Source organism: Nansenia antarctica (assembly GCF_963989245.1).
Source record: "Nansenia antarctica genome assembly, chromosome: 3".
Lineage (NCBI taxonomy): Eukaryota > Metazoa > Chordata > Actinopteri > Argentiniformes > Microstomatidae > Nansenia > Nansenia antarctica.
In genome coordinates, this window is record NC_137688.1 from 62,374,160 (window position 1) to 62,397,510 (window position 23,351).

The window sequence follows — 23,351 nt, forward strand, 5'->3', positions numbered from 1 at the left end:
TCTCCTCTCCTCTCCTCTTGTGCTCTCTCCTCTCCTCTCCCTCTCCTCTCCTCTCCTCCCCTTCCTTCTCCCCTCCCCTCCTCCCCTTCCCTCTCCTCTCCCCTCCCCTCCTCTCCCCTCCTCCCCTCTCCTCCTCCCCTCTCCTCTGCTCTCCTGCTCTCTCCTCTCCAGGAACACAGGGGTAGATGTATGTTATGACAGGGCTGAGGGCGTGACCGCAGGGGGGGTGGAGGTTAGATGTGGGGGGGTGGAGGTTAGGATGACCACCATCATGGTGGTGAAATATCAGGGGAGGCTGGTGGAGGTAGAAATCAGAGGACGGGCTCATTGTAATGCTATCAATTCCTTATTCCGTTTCGTGCGTTATATCGAACACGTCCTCCGATTTCAGCCTCTGCCAGCCTCTCTCCTGTGAGGACAGGAGGCAGTGGTCGAGCGGCGGTTGACCAGGGAGCCAATGGGAGCTCCTCGTTACGGGAAACCTCCCTCGTCTCTCTCTCTCTCTCAACCTCAACAGGAAGTGACGCGGCGTCTCTCTGTAGTGGTAGTAAACACCCCAGGGCGAGGTCCTGACCCTCTGAACAAGAAGTGATGTCAGGGTCTCCAGCGTGAGATTGCCGTCGGCCTCGCTGAGTTAAAACAGCAGTTTCCCATTCCAAATCAAATGGTGGTAAGGAGCCAGGGAGAGAGAGACCCAGCTGGACTGGGTTGGACTGGGCTGGACTGGGTTGGACTGGGTTGGACTGGGCTGGACTGGGTTGGACTGGGCTGGACTGGGCTGGACTGGGCTGGACTGGGCTGGACTGGGTTGGACTGGGTTGGACTGGGTTGGACTGGGCTGGACTGGGTTGGACTGGGTTGGACTGGGCAGGACTGGGCTGTGCTGGGTAGTGCTGGGTAGTGCTGGGTACTGTTGGGCTGTGTTGGGCTGTGCTGTGTTAGGTAGTGCTGAGTAGTGTTGGGCTGTGTTGGCTGTACTGTGCTGTGTAGGGCTGTGTTGGTCTGTGTTGGTCTGTGCTGGGCTGTGCTGGTCTGTGCTGGTCTGTGATGGGGCTGTTTGCTGTGCTGGGTAGTGTTGGGCTGTGCTGGGTAGTGTTGGACTGTGCTGGGTAGTGTTGGACTGTGCTGGGTAGTGTTGGACTGTGCTGGGTAGTGTTGGACTGTGCTGGGTAGTGTTGGACTGTGCTGGGTAGTGTTGGGCTGTGCTGGGTAGTGTTGGACTGTGCTGGGCCAGACTGGCTGTCGCTGGGCTGACAGGGTCATATCGTGACTCCTGGAGGACATGACTGCATGTTTCCAACTAACACACACCTGGAGAGGAGGGGAGGGGAGAGGAGGGGAGAGGAGAGGAGAGGAGAGGGAGGTGAGGAGAGGAGAGGAGAGGAGGGGAGGGGAGGAGAGGAGAGGAGGGGAGGGGAGGGGAGGGGAGGGGAGGGGAGAGGAGAGGAGAGGAGCGGAGAGGAGAGGAGAGGAGAGGAGAGGAGAGGAGAGGAGAGGGGAGGGGAGGAGAGGAGAGGAGGGGAGGGAAGAGGAGGGGAGGGGAGAGGAGAGGAGAGGAGAGGAGAGGAGGGGAGAGGAGAGGAGAGGAGAGGAGAGAGAGGTCCATCTGAGGATGTTGGCTGTAGTAACCGTCTTTCCAGCCCAGTGTGCTGGGTTGTGCTGGGCTGTGCTGGGCTGTGTTGGGCTGTGCTGGGCTGTGCTGGGTAGTGCTGGGTAGTGTTGGGCTGTGTTGGGCTGTGTTGGGCTGTATTGGGCTGTGCTGGGCTGTGTTGGGCTCTGTTGGGCTGTGCTGGGCTGTGTTGGGCTGTGTTGGGCTGTATTGGGCTGTGCTGGGCTGTGTTGGGCTGTATTGGGCTGTGCTGGGCTGTGTTGGGCTCTGTTGGGCTGTGCTGGGCTGTGTTGGGCTGTGCTGGGTAGTGCTGGGTAGTGTTGGGCTGTGCTGGGTAGTGTTGGGCTGTGCTGGGTAGTGTTGGACTGTATTGGGTAGTGTTGGACTGTGCTGGGTAGTGTTGGACTGTGCTGGGCCAGACTGGCTGTCGCTGGGCTGACAGGGTCATATCGTGAGGAGAGGAGAGGAAGGGAGGGGAGGGGAGGGGAGGGGAGGGGAGGGGAGAGGAGAGGAGAGGAGAGGAGGGGAGAGGAGAGGAGAGAAGAGGAGAGGAGAGGAGAGGAGAGGAGAGGAGAGGAGAGGAGAGGGGAGGGGAGGAGAGGACAGGAGAGGAGGGGAGAGGAGGGGAGGGGAGAGGAGAGGAGAGGAGAGGAGGGGAGAGGAGAGGAGAGGAGAGGAGAGGAGAGGAGAGGAGAGGAGAGGTCCATCTGAGGATGTTGGCTGTAGTAACCGTCTTTCCAGCCCAGTGTGCTGGGTTGTGCTGGGCTGTGCTGGGTAGTGTTGGACTGTGTTGGGCTGTGTTGGGCTGTGTTGGGCTGTGTTGGGCTGTGTTGGGCTGTGTTGGGCTGTGCTGGGTAGTGCTGGGTAGTGTTGGACTGTGTTGGGCTTGAGAGGAGAGGAGAGGAGGGGAGAGGAGAGGAGAGGAGAGGAGAGGAGAGGAGAGGAGAGGAGAGGAGAGGAGAGGAGAGGAGAGGAGAGGGGAGAGGAGAGGAGAGGAGAGGAGAGGAGGGGAGGAGAGGAGAGGAGAGGAGAGGAGAGGAGAGGAGAGGAGAGGAGAGGAGAGGAGAAGAGAGGAGAGGAGGGGAGGGGAGAGGTCCATTTGAGGATATTGGCTGTAGTAACCATCTTTCCAGCCCAGTCAGCTGTGTGTCCTGCCAGCTCAGCCAACGCCCGCCTCCCCCTCCTCCTCCTCCTCCGCCTCCTCCTCCTCTTCCTCCTGGTCCTCCTCCGCTACAGAATGAAGCCTTTCTTTCATGTTCAGACAGCGCCAGAGAGGCTCCAGCGCAGAGCCATCTTTAGTCTAGGGGATAATGACTTGGACTGATGATCGGAAGGTCATGTGTTCAAATCCCACCTGGAACACCACCACTAGTGTGTCCTTAAGTAAGGCTTTATATTATAGCATCTTTATATCCTATAACATCTTTATATTATAGCATCTTTATATCCTATAACATCTTTATATTATAGCATCTGTATATCCTATAACATCTTTATATTATAGCATCTTTATATCCTATAACATCTTTATATTATAGCATCATTATATCCTATAACATCTTTATATCCAATAACATCTTTATATCCTATAACATATGTATATCCTATACTATAGCATCTTTGCTAGCTGCTAACCGCTAACGGCTACTAACTTCAGGGCCCTGAAATAAGAGTTGCCATTAAGGAAGCGGGGTTGGGCCGTTGGAGTCCAGAGTTGTTGGGGCGTGAAGTCCAGAGTTGTGGGAACCTGGAGGTGTTTGGCAGCCATGACGCTAACGCTAACCTCCCGGGACAGAGCTGGGCACGCTCCCTGCCAGGCGGAGCTGTCCTAATTTGTCACGCCTGACTGCGTCTAGCCCTCGGACCGGACTGCCAAACTCTGACACACTTGTGTGATTTGGGTGACCTCTGCCTCTCCACAAAACTGTGTTTATTGTACATGCATGTTCCCCTGGACTCAGACGCCAGACAGTAACTAATTGGCTAGCTAGTGAATTTGGTGTTTGTTCAGTCACAAACAAGTGTGAAAAAAAACAGAGCGTTTTCCAGTGGGAAAAACAGACAGCGTTGTGTTGATTCATCTTCCAACATTCCAATTTATAAACCGCTCATTTGGCGCGTCCCACGCAAGTGTACAGCGTGTACTCTACACAACACAAAGGGTGATTGGTTGTTTATGGGGGGAAATATGTTGTTGGTTAAATGTGTGTTTTTATGCAGAGAAATAATTGTGCATGAAAAATACGTTTATTGAAAGAAAGTTGCTGGTCGGAACTGTAGTACATCATAAAGACAAAGTTGACCCTGGAAATAAATCAAAGCATGATTCCACCATCTAGTGGTTGTGAATAAACATGACATGTGAACGTTTGAAAATGAAAGTTTTGTTTCCAGGAGAAAAATCCTAAAGGAAGGAGAAAAATCGCTAAAGGAAAATATAGGCTTATTTCAATAAGTCTCGCGAGAAAAAAAATAAGCCTAGATTTTCCTTTAGTGACTTTAATGGAAGACCCCCCTGCTCTCTGCTGTTCTACAGAGATCATCACCCTTGAAGCAGGTAGGGAGAGAGCAGGTAGAGAGACAGGGAGGTAGGGAGAGAGCAGATAGGGGACTGTGGTAGGGAGAGACTGTGGTAGAGAGAGAGACTGTGGTAGAGAGAGAGACTGTGGTAGGGAGAGAGACTGTGGTAGAGAGAGAGACTGTGGTAGAGAGAGACTGTGGTAGGGAGAGAAAAGGAGGTAGGGAGAGACAGGGAGGTAGGGAGAGAGAGGGAGGTAGGGAGAGACTGTGGTAGGGAGAGACTGTGGTAGAGAGAGACTGTGGTAGGGAGAGAGCAGGTAGAGAGAGAGCAGGTAGAGAGAGACTGTGGTAGAGAGAGACTGTGGTAGAGAGAGAGACTGTGGTAGAGAGAGACTGTGGTAGAGAGAGACTGTGGTAGGGAGAGAGACTGTGGTAGAGAGAGAGACTGTGGTAGAGAGAGAGACTGTGGTAGAGAGAGAGACTGTGGTAGAGAGAGAGACTGTGGTAGAGAGAGAGACTGTGGTAGAGAGAGACTGTGGTAGGGAGAGAGACTGTGGTAGAGAGAGACTGTGGTAGAGAGAGACTGTGGTAGAGAGAGACTGTGGTAGAGAGAGACTGTGGTAGAGAGAGACTGTGGTAGAGAGAGAGACTGTGGTAGGGAGAGAGACTGTGGTAGGGAGAGAGACTGTGGTAGAGAGAGAGACTGTGGTAGAGAGAGACTGTGGTAGAGAGAGAGACTGTGGTAGAGAGAGACTGTGGTAGAGAGAGACTGTGGTAGAGAGAGACTGTGGTAGAGAGAGAGACTGTGATAGAGAGAGACTGTGGTAGAGAGAGAGACTGTGGTAGAGAGAGACTGTGGTAGAGAGAGAGACTGTGGTAGAGAGAGACTGTGGTAGAGAGAGACTGTGGTAGAGAGAGAGACTGTGGTAGAGAGAGACTGTGGTAGAGAGAGAGACTGTGGTAGAGAGAGACTGTGGTAGAGAGAGAGACTGTGGTAGAGAGAGACTGTGGTAGAGAGAGACTGTGGTAGAGAGAGACTGTGGTAGAGAGAGAGACTGTGGTAGAGAGAGAGACTGTGGTAGGGAGAGAGACTGTGGTAGAGAGAGAGACTGTGGTAGAGAGAGAGACTGTGGTAGAGAGAGAGACTGTGGTAGAGAGAGAGACTGTGGTAGAGAGAGAGACTGTGGTAGAGAGAGACTGTGGTAGAGAGAGAGACTGTGGTAGAGAGAGAGACTGTGGTAGAGAGAGACTGTGGTAGAGAGAGAGACTGTGGTAGAGAGAGAGACTGTGGTAGAGAGAGAGACTGTGGTAGAGAGAGAGACTGTGGTAGAGAGAGACTGTGGTAGAGAGAGACTGTGGTAGAGAGAGACTGTGGTAGGGAGAGACTGTGGTAGAGAGAGAAAAGGAGGTAGAGAGAGACTGTGGTAGAGAGAGAGACTGTGGTAGAGAGAGAAAAGGAGGTAGGGAGAGACTGTGGTAGAGAGAGAGACTGTGGTAGAGAGAGACTGTGGTAGAGAGAGAAACGGAGGTAGAGAGAGACTGTGGTAGAGAGAGAGACTGTGGTAGAGAGAGACTGTGGTAGAGAGAGAAAAGGAGGTAGGGAGAGACTGTGGTAGAGAGAGAGACTGTGGTAGAGAGAGAGACTGTGGTAGAGAGACTGTGGTAGAGAGAGAGACTGTGGTAGAGAGAGAGACTGTGGTAGAGAGAGAAAAGGAGGTAGAGAGAGACTGTGGTAGAGAGAGAGACTGTGGTAGAGAGAGACTGTGGTAGAGAGAGAGACTGTGGTAGGGAGAGAGACTGTGGTAGAGAGAGAGACTGTGGTAGAGAGAGAGACTGTGGTAGGGAGAGAGACTGTGGTAGAGAGACTGTGGTAGGGAGAGAGACTGTGGTAGAGAGAGACTGTGGTAGGGAGAGAGACTGTGGTAGGGAGAGACTGTGGTAGAGAGAGACTGTGGTAGAGAGAGACTGTGGTAGGGAGAGACTGTGGTAGAGAGAGACTGTGGTAGAGAGAGACTGTGGTAGGGAGAGACTGTGGTAGAGAGAGAGACTGTGGTAGAGAGAGAGACTGTGGTAGAGAGAGAGACTGTGGTAGAGAGAGAGAGACTGTGGTAGAGAGAGAGACTGTGGTAGAGAGAGAGACTGTGGTAGAGAGAGAGACTGTGGTAGGGGAGAGAGACTGTGGTAGAGAGAGACTGTGGTAGAGAGAGAGACTGTGGTAGAGAGAGACTGTGGTAGAGAGAGACTGTGGTAGAGAGAGACTGTGGTAGAGAGAGACTGTGGTAGAGAGAGACTGTGGTAGAGAGAGAGACTGTGGTAGAGAGAGAGACTGTGGTAGAGAGAGACTGTGGTAGAGAGAGAGACTGTGGTAGAGAGAGACTGTGGTAGAGAGAGACTGTGGTAGAGAGAGACTGTGGTAGAGAGAGAGACTGTGGTAGAGAGAGAGACTGTGGTAGAGAGAGACTGTGGTAGAGAGAGAGACTGTGGTAGAGAGAGAGACTGTGGTAGAGAGAGACTGTGGTAGAGAGAGAGACTGTGGTAGAGAGAGACTGTGGTAGAGAGAGAGACTGTGGTAGAGAGAGAGACTGTGGTAGAGAGAGAGACTGTGGTAGAGAGAGAGACTGTGGTAGAGAGAGAGACTGTGGTAGAGAGAGAGACTGTGGTAGGGAGAGACTGTGGTAGAGAGAGACTGTGGTAGAGAGAGAGACTGTGGTAGGGGAGAGACTGTGGTAGAGAGAGACTGTGGTAGAGAGAGACTGTGGTAGAGAGAGACTGTGGTAGAGAGAGAGACTGTGGTAGAGAGAGAGACTGTGGTAGAGAGAGACTGTGGTAGAGAGAGAGACTGTGGTAGAGAGAGACTGTGGTAGAGAGAGACTGTGGTAGAGAGAGAGACTGTGGTAGAGAGAGAGACTGTGGTAGAGAGAGACTGTGGTAGAGAGAGAGACTGTGGTAGAGAGAGACTGTGGTAGGGAGAGAAAAGGAGGTAGGGAGAGACAGGGAGGTAGGGAGAGAGAGGGAGGTAGGGAGAGACTGTGGTAGGGAGAGACTGTGGTAGAGAGAGACTGTGGTAGGGAGAGAGCAGGTAGAGAGAGAGCAGGTAGAGAGAGACTGTGGTAGAGAGAGACTGTGGTAGAGAGAGAGACTGTGGTAGAGAGAGACTGTGGTAGAGAGAGACTGTGGTAGGGAGAGAGACTGTGGTAGAGAGAGAGACTGTGGTAGAGAGAGAGACTGTGGTAGAGAGAGAGACTGTGGTAGAGAGAGAGACTGTGGTAGAGAGAGAGACTGTGGTAGAGAGAGACTGTGGTAGGGAGAGAGACTGTGGTAGAGAGAGACTGTGGTAGAGAGAGACTGTGGTAGAGAGAGACTGTGGTAGAGAGAGACTGTGGTAGAGAGAGACTGTGGTAGAGAGAGAGACTGTGGTAGAGAGAGAGACTGTGGTAGGGAGAGAGACTGTGGTAGAGAGAGAGACTGTGGTAGAGAGAGACTGTGGTAGAGAGAGAGACTGTGGTAGAGAGAGAGACTGTGGTAGAGAGAGACTGTGGTAGAGAGAGACTGTGGTAGAGAGAGACTGTGGTAGAGAGAGAGACTGTGGTAGAGAGAGACTGTGGTAGAGAGAGAGACTGTGGTAGAGAGAGACTGTGGTAGAGAGAGAGACTGTGGTAGAGAGAGACTGTGGTAGAGAGAGACTGTGGTAGAGAGAGAGACTGTGGTAGAGAGAGACTGTGGTAGAGAGAGAGACTGTGGTAGAGAGAGACTGTGGTAGAGAGAGAGACTGTGGTAGAGAGAGACTGTGGTAGAGAGAGACTGTGGTAGAGAGAGACTGTGGTAGAGAGAGAGACTGTGGTAGAGAGAGAGACTGTGGTAGGGAGAGAGACTGTGGTAGAGAGAGAGACTGTGGTAGAGAGAGAGACTGTGGTAGAGAGAGACTGTGGTAGAGAGAGACTGTGGTAGGGAGAGACTGTGGTAGAGAGAGAGACTGTGGTAGAGAGAGAGACTGTGGTAGAGAGAGAGACTGTGGTAGAGAGAGAGACTGTGGTAGAGAGAGAGACTGTGGTAGGGGAGAGAGACTGTGGTAGAGAGAGACTGTGGTAGAGAGAGAGACTGTGGTAGAGAGAGACTGTGGTAGAGAGAGACTGTGGTAGAGAGAGACTGTGGTAGAGAGAGACTGTGGTAGAGAGAGAGACTGTGGTAGAGAGAGAGACTGTGGTAGAGAGAGACTGTGGTAGAGAGAGAGACTGTGGTAGAGAGAGACTGTGGTAGAGAGAGACTGTGGTAGAGAGAGACTGTGGTAGAGAGAGAGACTGTGGTAGAGAGAGAGACTGTGGTAGAGAGAGACTGTGGTAGAGAGAGAGACTGTGGTAGAGAGAGAGACTGTGGTAGAGAGAGACTGTGGTAGAGAGAGAGACTGTGGTAGAGAGAGACTGTGGTAGAGAGAGAGACTGTGGTAGAGAGAGAGACTGTGGTAGAGAGAGAGACTGTGGTAGAGAGAGAGACTGTGGTAGGGAGAGACTGTGGTAGAGAGAGACTGTGGTAGAGAGAGAGACTGTGGTAGGGGAGAGACTGTGGTAGAGAGAGACTGTGGTAGAGAGAGACTGTGGTAGAGAGAGACTGTGGTAGAGAGAGACTGTGGTAGAGAGAGAGACTGTGGTAGAGAGAGACTGTGGTAGAGAGAGAGACTGTGGTAGAGAGAGACTGTGGTAGAGAGAGAGACTGTGGTAGAGAGAGACTGTGGTAGAGAGAGACTGTGGTAGAGAGAGAGACTGTGGTAGAGAGAGAGACTGTGGTAGAGAGAGACTGTGGTAGAGAGAGACTGTGGTAGAGAGAGACTGTGGTAGAGAGAGACTGTGGTAGAGAGAGACTGTGGTAGAGAGAGAGACTGTGGTAGAGAGAGACTGTGGTAGGGAGAGACAGGGAGGTAGGGAGAGACTGTGGTAGGGAGAGACTGTGGTAGGGAGAGAAAAGGAGGTAGGGAGAGACTGTGGTAGGGAGAGACTGTGGTAGGGAGAGAGACTGTGGTAGAGAGACTGTGGTAGAGAGAGACTGTGGTAGAGAGAGACTGTGGTAGAGAGACTGTGGTAGAGAGAGAGACTGTGGTAGAGAGAGACTGTGGTAGGGAGAGACTGTGGTAGAGAGACTGTGGTAGAGAGAGACTGTGGTAGGGAGAGAGCAGGTAGAGAGAGACTGTGGTAGAGAGAGAGCAGGTAGAGAGAGACTGTGGTAGGGAGAGAACAGGTAGGGAGAGAGCAGGTAGGGAGAGAGAGGGAGGTAGGGAGAGAGAGGGAGGTAGGGAGAGACTGTGGTAGGGAGAGACTGTGGTAGGGAGAGAGAAGGAGGTAGGGAGAGAGAGGGAGGTAGGGAGAGACAGGGAGGTAGGGAGAGACTGTGGTAGGGAGAGAGAGGGAGGTAGGGAGAGACTGTGGTAGGGAGAGAGAAGGAGGTAGGGAGAGAGAGGGAGGTAGGGAGAGACAGGGAGGTAGGGAGAGACTGTGGTAGGGAGAGAGAGGGAGGGAGGTAGGGAGAGACTGTGGTAGGGAGAGAGAAGGAGGTAGGGAGAGAAAGGGAGGTAGGAAGAGACTGTGCCGAAGAAAGGAACAAGTCACTCAAACCTCTCAAATGGTTTTTAGTGGCTCTAACAGTAAAGTAAGTAAGAACCGACACGCTTCCTCAATAATGTCCTGTACAATTACCAAACGGTTGGTTACTCGGCGAAAACAAAAAGCAGAACTAAACGTGGATAAACAAGGGGGAAATCTTTATTCATAACGTCGGCATGACAACGTGGGTTATTACAAAGCAACATTTAGGGTAACCCTTCCAACGGCCACAAGGGGGCGCCGGACAGTCTCAGAACAGTGAGGGGTTTGTAGCACCAGCCAGGGGAAGGGAATAACAACAGGAACTGACCAGGGGAGGCTGGGGGAGGTACAAATCGGAGGTCGGGCTCATTGTAAATGCATGGAACGGACTGAGCAATGCTACCATCCCTCATTCTATTCCATGCATTACAATGAGCTCCGTCATCCGATTTTTACCTCCACCAGCCTCCCCTGTGATTGATGCAATGCACATACATACTCATTGGATTCTGCCCCCTAGCCAGACACACATACCGGTACACTCTGGAGCTCAGTCATTCAGGTAATTTAGTCAACATGCAGCACTAATGAATGGTGGTGGTTGTTGTTGTAGGTTGTTGTGGTTGTTGTTGTTGTGTTTGTTGTTGTTGTTGTTGTAGGTTGTTGTGGTTGTTGTTGTGGTGGTTGTAGGTTGTTGTGGTTGTTGTTGTTGTGGTTGTTGTTATTGTTGTGGTTGTTGTTGTTGTTGTTGTGGTGGTTGTGGTGGTAGGTTGTTGTTGTGGTTGTTGTTGTGGTGGTTGTGGTAGGTTGTTGTTGTGGTGGTTGTTGTAGGTTGTTGTAGGTTGTTGTGGTTGTTGCAGGTTGTTGTGGTTGTGGTTGTCTGCCCTCTGCCAGTCAAGCAGGTGGCATACAGGTCAGAGCAGGGCGAGATGCCAAGGCTTTTTCAGAGACAAGCAGCAGAGGTGGGTAACCAGGCAGGTAACCAGGCGGGTAACCAGGCGGGTAACCAGGCGGGTAACCAGGCGACCAAGCAGCTCAGAGATAGTCCTGAGTGGTTCTGTTCCAGAGAGCCCAGCAGCAGCACGGTGGGTCATCTATATTCTGTACAAAGTCAACGCACCGGCTAGCGGCGGAGTAGCAGCGGGGTGCGTCCCGACAGTGCGTGTTAGCGGGCGGCGGCGGCGGGGTCCTCCGTCCGTTCACATGAAGTCGTCCGAGTCGTTGCCGTCCTGAAAAACACAACGTACAGACTCAAAGTTAACATTATACAGGTTTATTATCTAACCTTTATTTAGACATACTGGGGAAACACCCTGAGACCTACGCCTCGTTAGCGGATGAAAAGTCTAAAATGTTTTTGAGGTCACAGCAGGGTGTATTAGGGTCATAGGTCACAGCAGGGTGAATTAGGGTCATGTAGAGGTCAAAGGTCAGGGTGCATCAGGGTCATGTAGAGGTCAAAGGTCAGGGTGCATCAGGGTCATGTAGAGGTCAAAGGTCAGGGTGTATTAGGGTCATGTAGGGGTCAAAGGTCAGGGTGTATTAGGGTCATGTAGGGGTCAAAGGTCAGGGTGTATTAGGGTCATGTAGGGGTCAAAGGTCAGGTTGTATTAGGGTCATGTAGAGGTCAAAGGTCAGGGTGTATTAGGGTCATGTAGAGGTCAAAGGTCAGGTTGTATTAGGGTCAGGTAGGGGTCAAAGGTCAGGTTGTATTAGGGTCATGTAGGGGTCAAAGGTCAGGGTGTATTAGGGTCATGTAGGGGTCAAAGGTCAGGTTGTATTAGGGTCATGTAGAGGTCAAAGGTCAGGGTGTATTAGGGTCATGTAGAGGTCAAAGGTCAGGTTGTATTAGGGTCAGGTAGGGGTCAAAGGTCAGGTTGTATTAGGGTCATGTAGGGGTCAAAGGTCAGGGTGTATTAGGGTCAGGTAGGGGTCAAAGGTCAGGGTGTATTAGGCTCATGTAGAGGTCAAAGGTCAGGGTGTATTAGGGTCATGTAGAGGTCAAAGGTCAGGGTGTATTAGGGTCATGTAGGGGTCAAAGGTCAGGGTGCATTAGGGTCATGTAGGGGTCAAAGGTCAGGGTGCATCAGGGTCATGTAGGGGTCAAAGGTCAGGGTGCATCAGGGTCATGTAGGGGTCAAAGGTCAGGGTGTATTGGGGCCATGTCCGTTAGACAAACTCACCTCGTTGGTTTTCATGTTGTCACTGTTCATGAGCGATGAGTAAGACCTGAGGAAACACTGTATAAATATATATATATATATATACACTATCATACATGAGTAAGACCTGAAACACTGTATAAATATATATATACAGTACAGGCCAAAAGTTTGGACACACTTTCTCATTCAATGCGTTTCATGACTATTTGGTACATTGTAGATTCTCACTGAAGGCATCAAAACTATGAATGAACACATAGGAATTATGTATTTAACAATAAAGTGTGAAATAACTCTTATATTTTAGATTCCTCAAAGTAGCTACCCTTTGCTTTTTTGTTGTTAATAAAATATATAATAATAATATTTAATATAATATGTGTTAATAATAATATGTTCTTATATATATATATAATAATATTATTATATATTTTATTAACACATTTTTATTTATTTTTAACAACAAAAAAGCAAAGGGTGGCTACTTTGAGGAATCTAAAATATAAGACATATTTAGAGTTATTTCACACTTTTTTAGTACATCATTCCACATGTGTTCATTCATAGTTTTGATGCCTTCAGTGAGAATCTACAATGTAAATAGTCATGAAAATAAAGGAAACACATTGAATGAGAAGGTGTGTCCAAACGTTTGGCCTGTACTGTACATACATACATATAATACACTATCATACACTACCATACATGAGTAAGACCTGAAACACACCATCTATATAACAAGGCCAGGTAACAAGGCCAGGTGTGGGGTCTCAGGTAACAAGGCCAGGTATGGGGCCTCGGGTAACCAGGTATCTTACTTGAGTTCATCCTGCTCCTTCTTCTTCATCATGTCCTGCTTCTCCCTCTTCTTCACCTCCTGGATCTGGACCTTCTTCTCGTTGCGTTCCTCCCGGTCCCGCCCCTCCCTCTCGGCCGCCAGGTCCGGGTAGCGCTCGTCCTTGGTCTTCTCCAGCCGGTTGACGATCTCGTTCACCTTCTTCTCCACTGTCACCAGCTTCACCTGAGCAGCAGCAGCACACAGCCTCTTCTCAAACACACTCTGCATCTTTAAACTGCTTTTATTTTATGTTGCTTTTTTTCTTTTACTCTTTATTTATCTAGCTATTCTAGTTCTGGCCCTGAAATGCAGTAGTCTTTGAGTATTGACATACAAAATAAATATATTATTATTATGATTATGAATATGTGTTCATCGTTATATCATTGAAAGTATAAGAGACTGGATATATTGACCAGAATCACATACATGTACTACAACAACAACAACAACAACAACAACAACAACAACAACATAGACATGGTGAATTGACAGTAGTGAAATAAACAAAGATACAAAATACCAAGTTTAAAAAAACGAAAAAACATTTATTTTACATGTAACATTTAACTATTTTCACAGTTTAAGTACTGACCTCTTTCTGTCTGAAGAAGCCTATCTGGCCCACGTCCATCTCCCCGGTCTTCTTCAGGTTGGCCCACGGCGTGTACACCACGTTGATGTTGTTCATCTTACAACCTGCCAACACAGTTAGGTCAGATACAACCTGGCAACACAGTTAGGTCAGATACAACCTGCCAACACAGTTAGGTCAGATACAACCTGCCAACACAGTTAGGTCAGATACAACCTGCCAACACAGTTAGGTCAGATACAACCTGCCAACACAGTTAGGTCAGATACAACCTGGCAACACAGTTAGGTCAGATACAACCTGGCAACACAGTTAAGTCAGATACAACCTGCCAACACAGTTAGGTCAGATACAACCTGGCAACACAGTTAGGTCAGATACAACCTGGCAACACAGTTAGGTCAGATACAACCTGGCAACACAGTTAGGTCAGATACAACCTGGCAACACAGTTAGGTCAGATACAACCTGGCAACACAGTTAGGTCAGATACAACCTGGCAACACAGTTAGGTCAGCTACAACCTGGCAACACAGTTAGGTCAGATACAACCTGGCAACACAGTTAGGTCAGCTACAACCTGCCAACACAGTTCGGTCAGATACAACCTGGCAACACAGTTAGGTCAGAGCTGAGAAACGGGTCGAGTTTTAAGACCATTAGAAACTTAGTTTTAGTTTAGTTGAGTTGATTTGGTTTAGAGAAGGACATTGTGCAGTGTGCACACGCATTCATTGTCTGTCAGGAAACAAGAAGATGGTTGCATCAGATTTTAGTCTAGCAGGAAGGGCCCTCAGATTTTGAGATACCCCTACCCGAGGTAGAGCAAATGACAACAATGATTTTTCTTATCTTTAGGGTCTCCCATTAATGAAATTGATTGTTGTCAAATTTTATTTTTGGGGAAAATATGTTTTTTTGGTTGTTCTTTAGAGCTACCCCAATCCCTGAAAAAGAGCCAAATTAGACCAGGCCGAATATGGGGAAGGTGACAAAAAAGCCCATAACTTGAGAATGATCACTCCTTTCCTCTTCAGATTTGCTGAGGTATGAACCAGGTGGTTGTCCTACATCACCAAATAGTCAGACAACTATTTACCTAAATAAATACTGAATTATAGTCCTGTAAACTTAGCTTTAGTTTAGACGGAAATTGTACTTTTTGGTGACAGGAACATAGGACTCCATCACTTTTCTCTCATTTATCAGAAAAACAGAAATCCCTGAAAAATATATCATTACTGAATTGTCTAGGGTGCTATTGAACAATAACCAGTAGTTGTATGGAAATATCTCATACAGTTCTATTGCAAATGAGATTTCTTTAGACATAGGCCTACCTCTTCTCTGATACAGTCAAATTCCGAATGGGGGATAAGTGGCATAATAGCCTATAAGTTAAGAATGCTCACTCTGATGGTCATTATATTTGGAGAGGGAAATACCAGGTGGCTGAACTACATCACCAAATAGTCAGAATAAGAGTAACCCAATCAATCCATTTTCCATTTTCTTTTTTCCATATAGGAGTAGCGCAAATTCTCTTGCGACTGGCAAAGACTCTTCCAAGCTGGCAGAGAGTCCAAAATGGGCCAGATCTTTGAGCTCGCTGAGATGGGTCTTGAGTTTGTTGAATGCTGTTGTCTTTCCTATTCTGTACAAACTACTTGTTGTGTCACAGCCAGTGAGTGCATGACATGCTGGTAGACAGTTAGACATGTCTTTTCCAATCTTCTCAGATATGGTGTTGATGGGGACATAGCTCTCTCTCATTCCATGGCCTGTATGCATGTACACCAGAGATGAACCAAACATTTCTTTGCTTGCATAGTATATGAGCAGTACTTCCACATCTGTGTCATCAGACCTCACAATGATGCGGGAATATGACTCTGCAAGATGTATGGCATGGAGCACCATCCTTGTGTCTGCCTCCTCCTGATCACTGTACAGTGATGTCAAACTGCTGACTCCTGCTGTGCAGATGCTCTTCACCTCCTCCCCTTTGTCAAATCCACCTGCCAAGATGATGGAGTCATCTGAGTGTAGTCTCTATGGGGCTGCAGTGACAATGTAGTTGCTCACAAACATGCACAGTGCAGTCTTGTTTCCACTACTCCTCAAGTACTTCCTGTAGTTTGTGACATTTGTGTTGCCAGTGATAACATGTGTAGGCCTTCCATCACTTGCACCTCTCCTTTGCCTCTCCAGGTCTTTGATTGACTGTGGGCCGTCATACCTGTCAAATACCATGACCACACATTGCATTTCATCCTGCCAGCAGCCCGGAACCATGGTATTGCTTCAGACATGCAGTTGAGATGAAGGTCAAAGTTAGCTTCACGCTCTGATCGTAGCATTCTGAGTAAGAGATCAGCCCCTTTGAGGAAATTCAGCCAGTACTTAAAAGTTGCTGATTGTTGAACTCCCCTCTCTGAAAACTGTTGTATTCTTCTCCTCAGTTCAGGAAGGTCTGTCTCCACTTCACTTAAGAACTGTCTGGCAGAGACCTGGTCGTCGCCATGAAAGGCATGCTGCACATCTCGCAGGAGGTGTTCTTGTTCAGCAGACAATGGACTTTGGCCTTTTTTGTTCAGCCAGGAGACCAGTGCCATCCAGAAGAGCCTGAACAGAGCCTCTGAAACAACCTTGATGCTCCTCACACCTCTTGTCAGTTGTTTCCCCTGAAGCATCTTCCAAGCTGTTGCGTCAGCATAGACTCCAGACTCGGTTATCATGTCAAAGAGGCCCCCGTCTGCATACACCTTCCCAATGCTTGCCAGAAAGGCCATGGTGACGTGCATTCCTCCAATTCTCATGGTGATCTTGCCATCCAAAGCTTCAGGTTTGCTCCACAGAATTTGCTGTGCTTTGCTGTAGATGGCAAGGTCAGCAGTTACAAGTATATGCCTCTGTCCCAGTTCTTGAGCAAGCTGTGTGAGCTGCAAAAGAGCTGTATAGATTGTAGATAGGTCTGATGGTGAAGCTCTTATGAAGGGCATATATTGTACTGTTGTTAATGGGATGTCTGACGTGGATACATAGGCATTGAATGCAGACCATCCTGGGATTCTCTGGTCTTCTTCTTTCATGATACGGCTCACCTTCCAAAGTAAGTCTTGGCCTTCTGCTGCCTGAGCTTTTGTGCTGTCTGATTTGAGGACCTGTGGTAGAACTGCTGGTGGTTCAGATCGCCTACCTGGCTTGATGTATCTGAAATTCAAGAACAAGTCATTAGGCATCTTTTGTCATATAATTCAATCTTTAACAAAATGCCCTTACAAACAACAACACTCCAGATTCCTTAGATTATGATGTGTGACCTCACAAATAATGTGTAACTTGAATATTGGACAAATGCTAGTCTGACTTACACAAGTGTAATGTGAAACTTGAAGCCTCCAGTGCACATTACACATTTTACATTTTAATATTGGATTATATTGCATTAACATACAGTATATCAGAGCCATTTCAATCAAGTATTGCATGTGTCTGGCAGATAGTTGGTCTATAATATTTACCTCTGAACCTCTTCATTATCCAAATCACAGCTGTCCAGGGCATGGAGAGATCTCTCTGGGATTCTCAGGATGGGGTTGTGTGCTGTGGCAACATCACCTCTTCTGTATACAACAATTGCCATGGAATCTGTTGTATTTTTGCCATCCAGCGTCTCTTCATTCTGGTCAAAGTTGTCAATGGCTGCATCAATTATCCCATGTTCTGTGGTTCTTGTCAGTCCATTTGGAATGTAAACACCTTTGCTTCTCTGTAATTGATCTGCTGCTACTGATGTGAGAAATTGACGCACTTCATCATACGACACACAATGACCCATCATGTGTAGCTTGTTGATAAGGGCCTTGCTGCCAAACTCATGATGGATCATAATCCCAAGTCCTAGTGTGATAGGTGTACGCCTGCTGCAGCACTGTGCAATTAGATCATGGCAAAAGGTTATAACACTTGTGTTATTCTTCAGAGCTGGGTCCTCATCACAGGTCTGCACATTTTTAAATGCACCTGCATTGACACACCAGTTCACAAAATCATACAGAGTGTTTGGCACATATTCACTGCACTGGAGAAGGGAAAGCTTGTCACTGCTTATGTAGAATTGAGGCTCATGCTCAACCTTTTCCATAGTTTTCCTCAATATAACTGCAGCCTGGTGGAGGATTTGAGTGTCAGTGAGGGTCTCTGTTCTCTGTGGAGGCATTGTCTCCCTGTCTTCTGTTATGTTTTCTCTTCTTCTTCTTTCATGTAACGTCAGAAGTCCAACTCGGTGTTGCGTAGCCATGCCCGCATCTCTGGTTCTAGGTCGAAGAGGCTGGCTTCTGAGGGTGGTCTATATAAGGGGCAGATGGTGATTATGTGGTCGGCGGTCTGCTCTGGGTCACCGCACTCGCATGCCGCACTGTCCGCCAGGCCCCACGCCTTCATTGATGTTTTAAAGCGACCGACACCAGTTCGTAGACGGTTCAGTGTGGTCCATTGCCGGCGTGGTAGGTCGTCTCCTCCAATGGCGCCATCTCCTGGGTCCCAGATGTAGCGGTGGATTCGGGAGGGCCCGGCTGACTCCCACTCCTGCTTCCAAGCTGCTGCCAACCATGCATCTCTGGAGATGTCCTCAGAGGTGGAGTTGAGCATGGCTTGTGCTGCCTTGTTGTCTGAGGAGAGAAGCTTCTCTCATTGCATGGCCAACAGTCATGACACCAGAACAGATCAGATCAGATTTTCCAGGACGTTCAATGAAGATGAGTTTATCCCCATAATGCTGGTTCATCTTTTCTTTGAGTTTCCAGGATTTATACATTGTTGGTTCTGTAGCTGTACTCAGTTTTCCTTTATAGCTCTCAGTTACAGCACTCAGTGTTGTGACAGTCATATGCTTTGAAAAAACTGTCTTAGTTAATTCTTCAGTTAGCTCAATGAAAGCTCTTTCATGTTCATTTAACTTCTTTTCTGTTAAATGTTTGTTTCTAGCTGCTAGAATGTTCCTTTCTGAAAAATAGTGTCCTAGGCAACTTCTGTGATACTTTGCATCATAGGCAAAAAGATCTTCATAGGTCAGCATACAGTGATGTATTATTTCATCAAACCTCTCTGAGGCTGCATTGAGGACCTTTGACCTTGTACTTTCACCTGTACCGGTACATATAGGGGTCAGGCCTTCTCTCTTTGTGACTTTCTGGCTGCAATTGAAACATTGGCTGCAAATGAAACACTAGCTACGGATGTCAAATCTAGTGTCTCTGGACAGTCTAAGTCTTTTACTGATCCTGGGGTGGTTCTTGATCACTGGTTGTAGGCGTATAGTTATGTGTGCTTGAATAACTGGCCCGACATGACCTGTGATATGAAACCTTGACCTTGAAGGACAGTATGTCATCTGAGTGGGGCGATAGTCTCTTATGAACTTCATCATCTCGTCCTTGAGCAACGTTCAGTATCAGAGTCCTTGTAAGCTGGGCTCTGCTAGCCTCTGCCTAGATCAGAATGCCTGCACTATGGTTTAAAAGCTCACAAATCTAACAACATATTCAACAACATATTAATATCATAGTTGGACATATGTGTTACCTGTTATCTGTCATTAGATTGGTGATAATCTGAACAGAACTGTCAATCCACAGCCCCTCTCCCTCTGAGATGGAGAATGTTATGGCTGCTGCTGCCCAGTTGGCTACACAGTTTTGAAACATGCAGCTGTCACTCAAACCAGAGTGGCAGAGAGTGTTCCACTGTCAAGCTTCAAAATTATTTCTATACTGTACTTTGAATTAAGGTTCCAGTTTTAATAAAATCTGTACTATTTACACCTATGTTTTAGAGGCTTGCAATTTAGAACTAATAAACTTTATTTTATTGGGTTACTCTTATTCTGACTATTTGGTGATGTAGTTCAGTCACCTGGTATTTCCCTCTCCAAATATAATGACCATCAGAGTGAGCATTCTTAACTTATAGGCTATTATGCCACTTATCCCCCATTCGGAATTTGACTGTATCAGAGAAGAGGTAGGCCTATGTCTAAAGAAATCTCATTTGCAATAGAACTGTATGAGATATTTCCATACAACTACTGGTTATTGTTCAATAGCACCCTAGACAATTCAGTAATGATATATTTTTCAGGGATTTCTGTTTTTCTGATAAATGAGAGAAAAGTGATGGAGTCCTATGTTCCTGTCACCAAAAAGTACAATTTCCGTCTAAACTAAAGCTAAGTTTACAGGACTATAATTCAGTATTTATTTAGGTAAATAGTTGTCTGACTATTTGGTGATGTAGGACAACCACCTGGTTCATACCTCAGCAAATCTGAAGAGGAAAGGAGTGATCATTCTCAAGTTATGGGCTTTTTTGTCACCTTCCCCATATTCGGCCTGGTCTAATTTGGCTCTTTTTCAGGGATTGGGGTAGCTCTAAAGAACAACCAAAAAAACATCTTTCCCCCAAAAATAAAATTTGACAACAATCAATTTCATTAATGGGAGACCCTAAAGATAAGAAAAATCATTGTTGTCATTTGCTCTACCTCGGGTAGGGGTATCTCGAAAACTAAAGCCTTTTTTGAGGACTTGCTGCTAGACTATTTAGCAAGAAGCTCATTTCCATCTGTCGTCCTAAAAACAGTCAACATAGACACGATAAAACACACAATGTCAAATACAGGAAACAACCAACATCTTTCATAAAACGAAGACACATTGATATGAGAGCTATCCTGCTGTTCTTCTCCAACCCACCAAACCTCTCAGGGTATTTATTACCTTGGATGCTGTTGTTCTTCACCAGCTGGGCACAGTCGATCAGGACCTCCTTGGGAATATCATCTACTGTCAGTCCCTGAGAGAGAGAGAGAGAGAGAGAGAGAGAGAGAGAGAGAGAGAGAGAGGGGGGAGGGAGGGAGAGGGAAGGAGATAGAGGGGGAGGGAGTGAGAGAGAGAGGGAGGGAGGAAAAGAGATTAGGAATGTTGGGTAAAGTATTGTATGTAAATAGTCAACATAAACAGCAGCAGCAGAGCATTCGGCCACGTAGCAACACTTCAATGGGACACGTCCCAACACTTCAGGCGGCCGTGTCCCAACACTTACATTGGGCATCCTCAGGTACACGTGGGCAGAGGACAGTTTATCCACATGGAACCTGGAGGGAGAATCAGGACAGTATTAGTTACCAACACCACACACACACAGACACACACACACGGACACACACACACACACACACACAGGACCACTAGACTAGCTCTAACGCCACCTTGTGGATGTTTACCAACACTACAGTATAGTAGCATCATCGTTAAAAAACCAAAGCTTGTGTCAGATGAAAAGAGACGACAGTTATTACAGACGTATGAAAGTTATTAAATTGACATGACAGTTATTAAAGAGACACACACGACAGTTATTAAAGACGTAACATTTATTAAAGACATGTAACAGTTATTACAGACATAGGACAGTTATTCCAGCGATATAACAGTTATTAAAGACATTTGACAGTTATTACAGAGATATGAGACTGAGTAGCTTACCAGATGTCCTCAGGCCATCCGTATTTGATGAGGTCTTCGTCTAAGAGAAGAAAGACAAAAAGAAAGAAAAGACATTGGCATTATACATGGCAAGCTTGAATGTCACTTCCTATGAAAAGGGAGTGTGTTTGAGTGTCACAATTCACCTGGGCTGTCACCTTGGTTGTCATTCTTCATTTATACCAATGAGCTGAGTTTCCAGGGACCTACTGTGAATGCGTTTCACAGCGCTAACGGTATGGTTCTGGTGGGACTGTAGGCAGGGACAGCAATTTTGAACAGGCCAGCATCTTTGAGAAGTGGTGTTTATGTCAAGCAGGTGCCCATTACCTAACGACTTAATGACTACTGTATGTACCCGCCGTGGCAACAATCTGCATGTCTCTGCCACTCTCCATCAACGGTCAACCTGTTCAAGTTGTAGAATGTTGTAAGTATCTAGGAACACACGCTGAAGGGAACTTAAGCTTCATAGGCAACGCCTGTTGTCTGTCTGTCTGTCTGTCTGTCTCTCTGTGTGTGTGTCTGTCTCTCTCTCTGTGTGTGTCTCTCTGTGTGTCTGTGTGTGTGTCTGTCTGTCTGTGTATCTGTCTGTCTGTCTGTGTGTCTGTGTGACTGTCTGTCTGTGTGTCTCTCTGTGTGCCTGTCTGTCTGTGTGTCTGTGTGTGTGCCTGTCTGTCTGTGTGTGTTTGTCTGTCTGTGTTTAACAGGTAGTGTTGGTTTAACAGTAGGAAGGCTCTGGCTACGGTACTCACTCTCGTACTTGTCTTTCCCCATGTAGATGGTGTACGGGGGACTCACAGCTGAAACACAACACACAGATCAGTCGTCATCAACAAACACAAGTATAACAGAACATACAATGACACAATTCAATTCTGTCATTTCTCAGGTGAACAGATTCAGAACTGTTACTAAGCAACCACTGCCTGGCTCTCTCTCCATGGGCTAGCTAGCTAGGTTAGCTATCCAGCTGGACACACCAGCCCACACTCACCGGCACTGGTGAAGTAAAACACCATCTTGACATGAATAATAGAGACTGTTTCTGAACGTGAATGTAAACTGTGAACGGTGTACTTCAGAAACGTGGACAGTTCACTAGTTGTGACTCATAACGAAGTAGCAAAATCGTGCCGCTGTCAGTTCCGCATGTCCAGCTGACCGCGGAAGTCGTCCGTCTGTGTGCGCTAACGGAACTGCTTCCGGTCAGGTCATGGCGCGTCACAGAACGTCACGTTAAATGTTTAGCTATTTATTTTCTCTCTCTCTATATATATATATATTCTTGTCATTTTTATTTTCTTACTCTCCTCATCTTGTTGTATTTTTTTAATGCTGTATGTAAAGCACTTTGTATAAATGTAAAAATATTTGTCAAATGAACTTCCGGGAGGAAGTCTGTGTGTCTGAGGCGCGGGTGCGAGGAGGCGCGCGCTCTGTTTCAAAACATTGAAAACAGGAAACGCGGGAAACGAGACGCCGCGCGCCACAACTATCCAACTGCGGACTAGTTTACCAGTCATAACACCCTATATATTTATATATATATATATATATATATACCCTGGAGGACACAGGCAGATCTGGTAGGTATTACCTGACAAGTTAATGACAAAGACATGTGTTTGATGACAGGAGGTGCGGGTTTTAGGGACGTGTTTGTGTCTGTCAGGTTGCCGCCTGTTCTCAGCTAGCTGTCACTAGCACAGGGTTTCCCATGGGTCCTTGACATCCTTCAACGTTTGTGAATTTGAGAAAAAGAAATCAAACCAGGTCTTAAACGTTTTTGAAAATAGACACGGGTCATTGAAAGTGCTTGAATTACCCCCTCTATCTCTCTAAAAACGAACTTTACACATATTTGCTTGTTGTAGCAGGTGAGTCTGTCAGGGAGTCAGCCAGCCAGCCCAGGGCGTACGGTGCGATGATTGATGGATGTGTTCAGTGAGCGGCCATTCGGTGTGTGTGTGTGTGTGTGTGTGTGTGTGTGTGTCTGTGTGTGTGTGTGTGTGTGTGTGTGTGTGTGTGTGTGTGTGTGTCAGGGTTCCCACGGGTCCTTGAAATCCTTGAAAGTTTGAATTCGAGAAAAAAAAAATCAAGGTCAGGAAAATAGACATGGGTCATTGAAAGTGCTTGAATTCCTCTCTCTCTCTCTCTCTCTCTCTCTCTCAAAAAAAAAAAAGATAGATATAAAAAAAAAAAAAAAAACGTAGCTCGTCAACTTTGATTGATTGATTGAAAACTTTATTAGAAGATTTGCAGAAGTAGGTACATGAAAGTACATATTACATACAAGGTCAACTAACAGGATAAAAACCCAAGAAAGCCACTGGCTTATTTCAATTGGGGTCCTTGATTCTCAATTCATCGTTACATGTAAGACAGACAAAAAAGCTAGTACTCTCTACAAGATAATACAGACAAATAACTATTACTATCTACAAGATAAACACACATCCATCATGGGAAGAACAATACAACAAAACATAAGGTATGTACAG

At 47.1% G+C, this 23,351-nt stretch overlaps 1 protein-coding gene across 1 annotated transcript; it reads right to left on the minus strand.

Annotated features, from left to right (window-relative positions):
- Positions 1 to 10,377: 10,377 nt before the first annotated feature.
- On the minus strand, positions 10,378 to 22,004 carry ccdc25 (coiled-coil domain containing 25). The gene is made up of 9 exons (XM_080527769.1): positions 21,845 to 22,004; positions 21,603 to 21,650; positions 20,848 to 20,887; positions 20,405 to 20,456; positions 20,080 to 20,155; positions 13,301 to 13,404; positions 12,686 to 12,888; positions 11,886 to 11,931; positions 10,378 to 10,931 (listed from the first exon to the last, which is right to left on the minus strand). The coding sequence occupies exons 1-9, from the start codon at positions 21,867 to 21,869 to the stop codon at positions 10,902 to 10,904; spliced, it is 624 nt and encodes a 207-aa protein (XP_080383895.1). The 5' UTR covers positions 21,870 to 22,004; the 3' UTR covers positions 10,378 to 10,901.
- Between the last annotated feature and the right edge of the window lie 1,347 nt (positions 22,005 to 23,351).

Coding starts and splice junctions, on each gene's coding strand:
- ccdc25 (XM_080527769.1), bottom strand. CDS start 21,869: ATGGTGTTTTACTTCACCAGTGCCG. Junction 20,156..20,404: donor TGTACCTGAGGATGCCCAAT/GTAAGTGTTGGG, acceptor TCTCTCTCTCAG/GGACTGACAGTAGATGATAT. Junction 11,932..12,685: donor AAGGAGCAGGATGAACTCAA/GTAAGATACCTG, acceptor GTGTTTCCTCAG/GTCTTACTCATCGCTCATGA.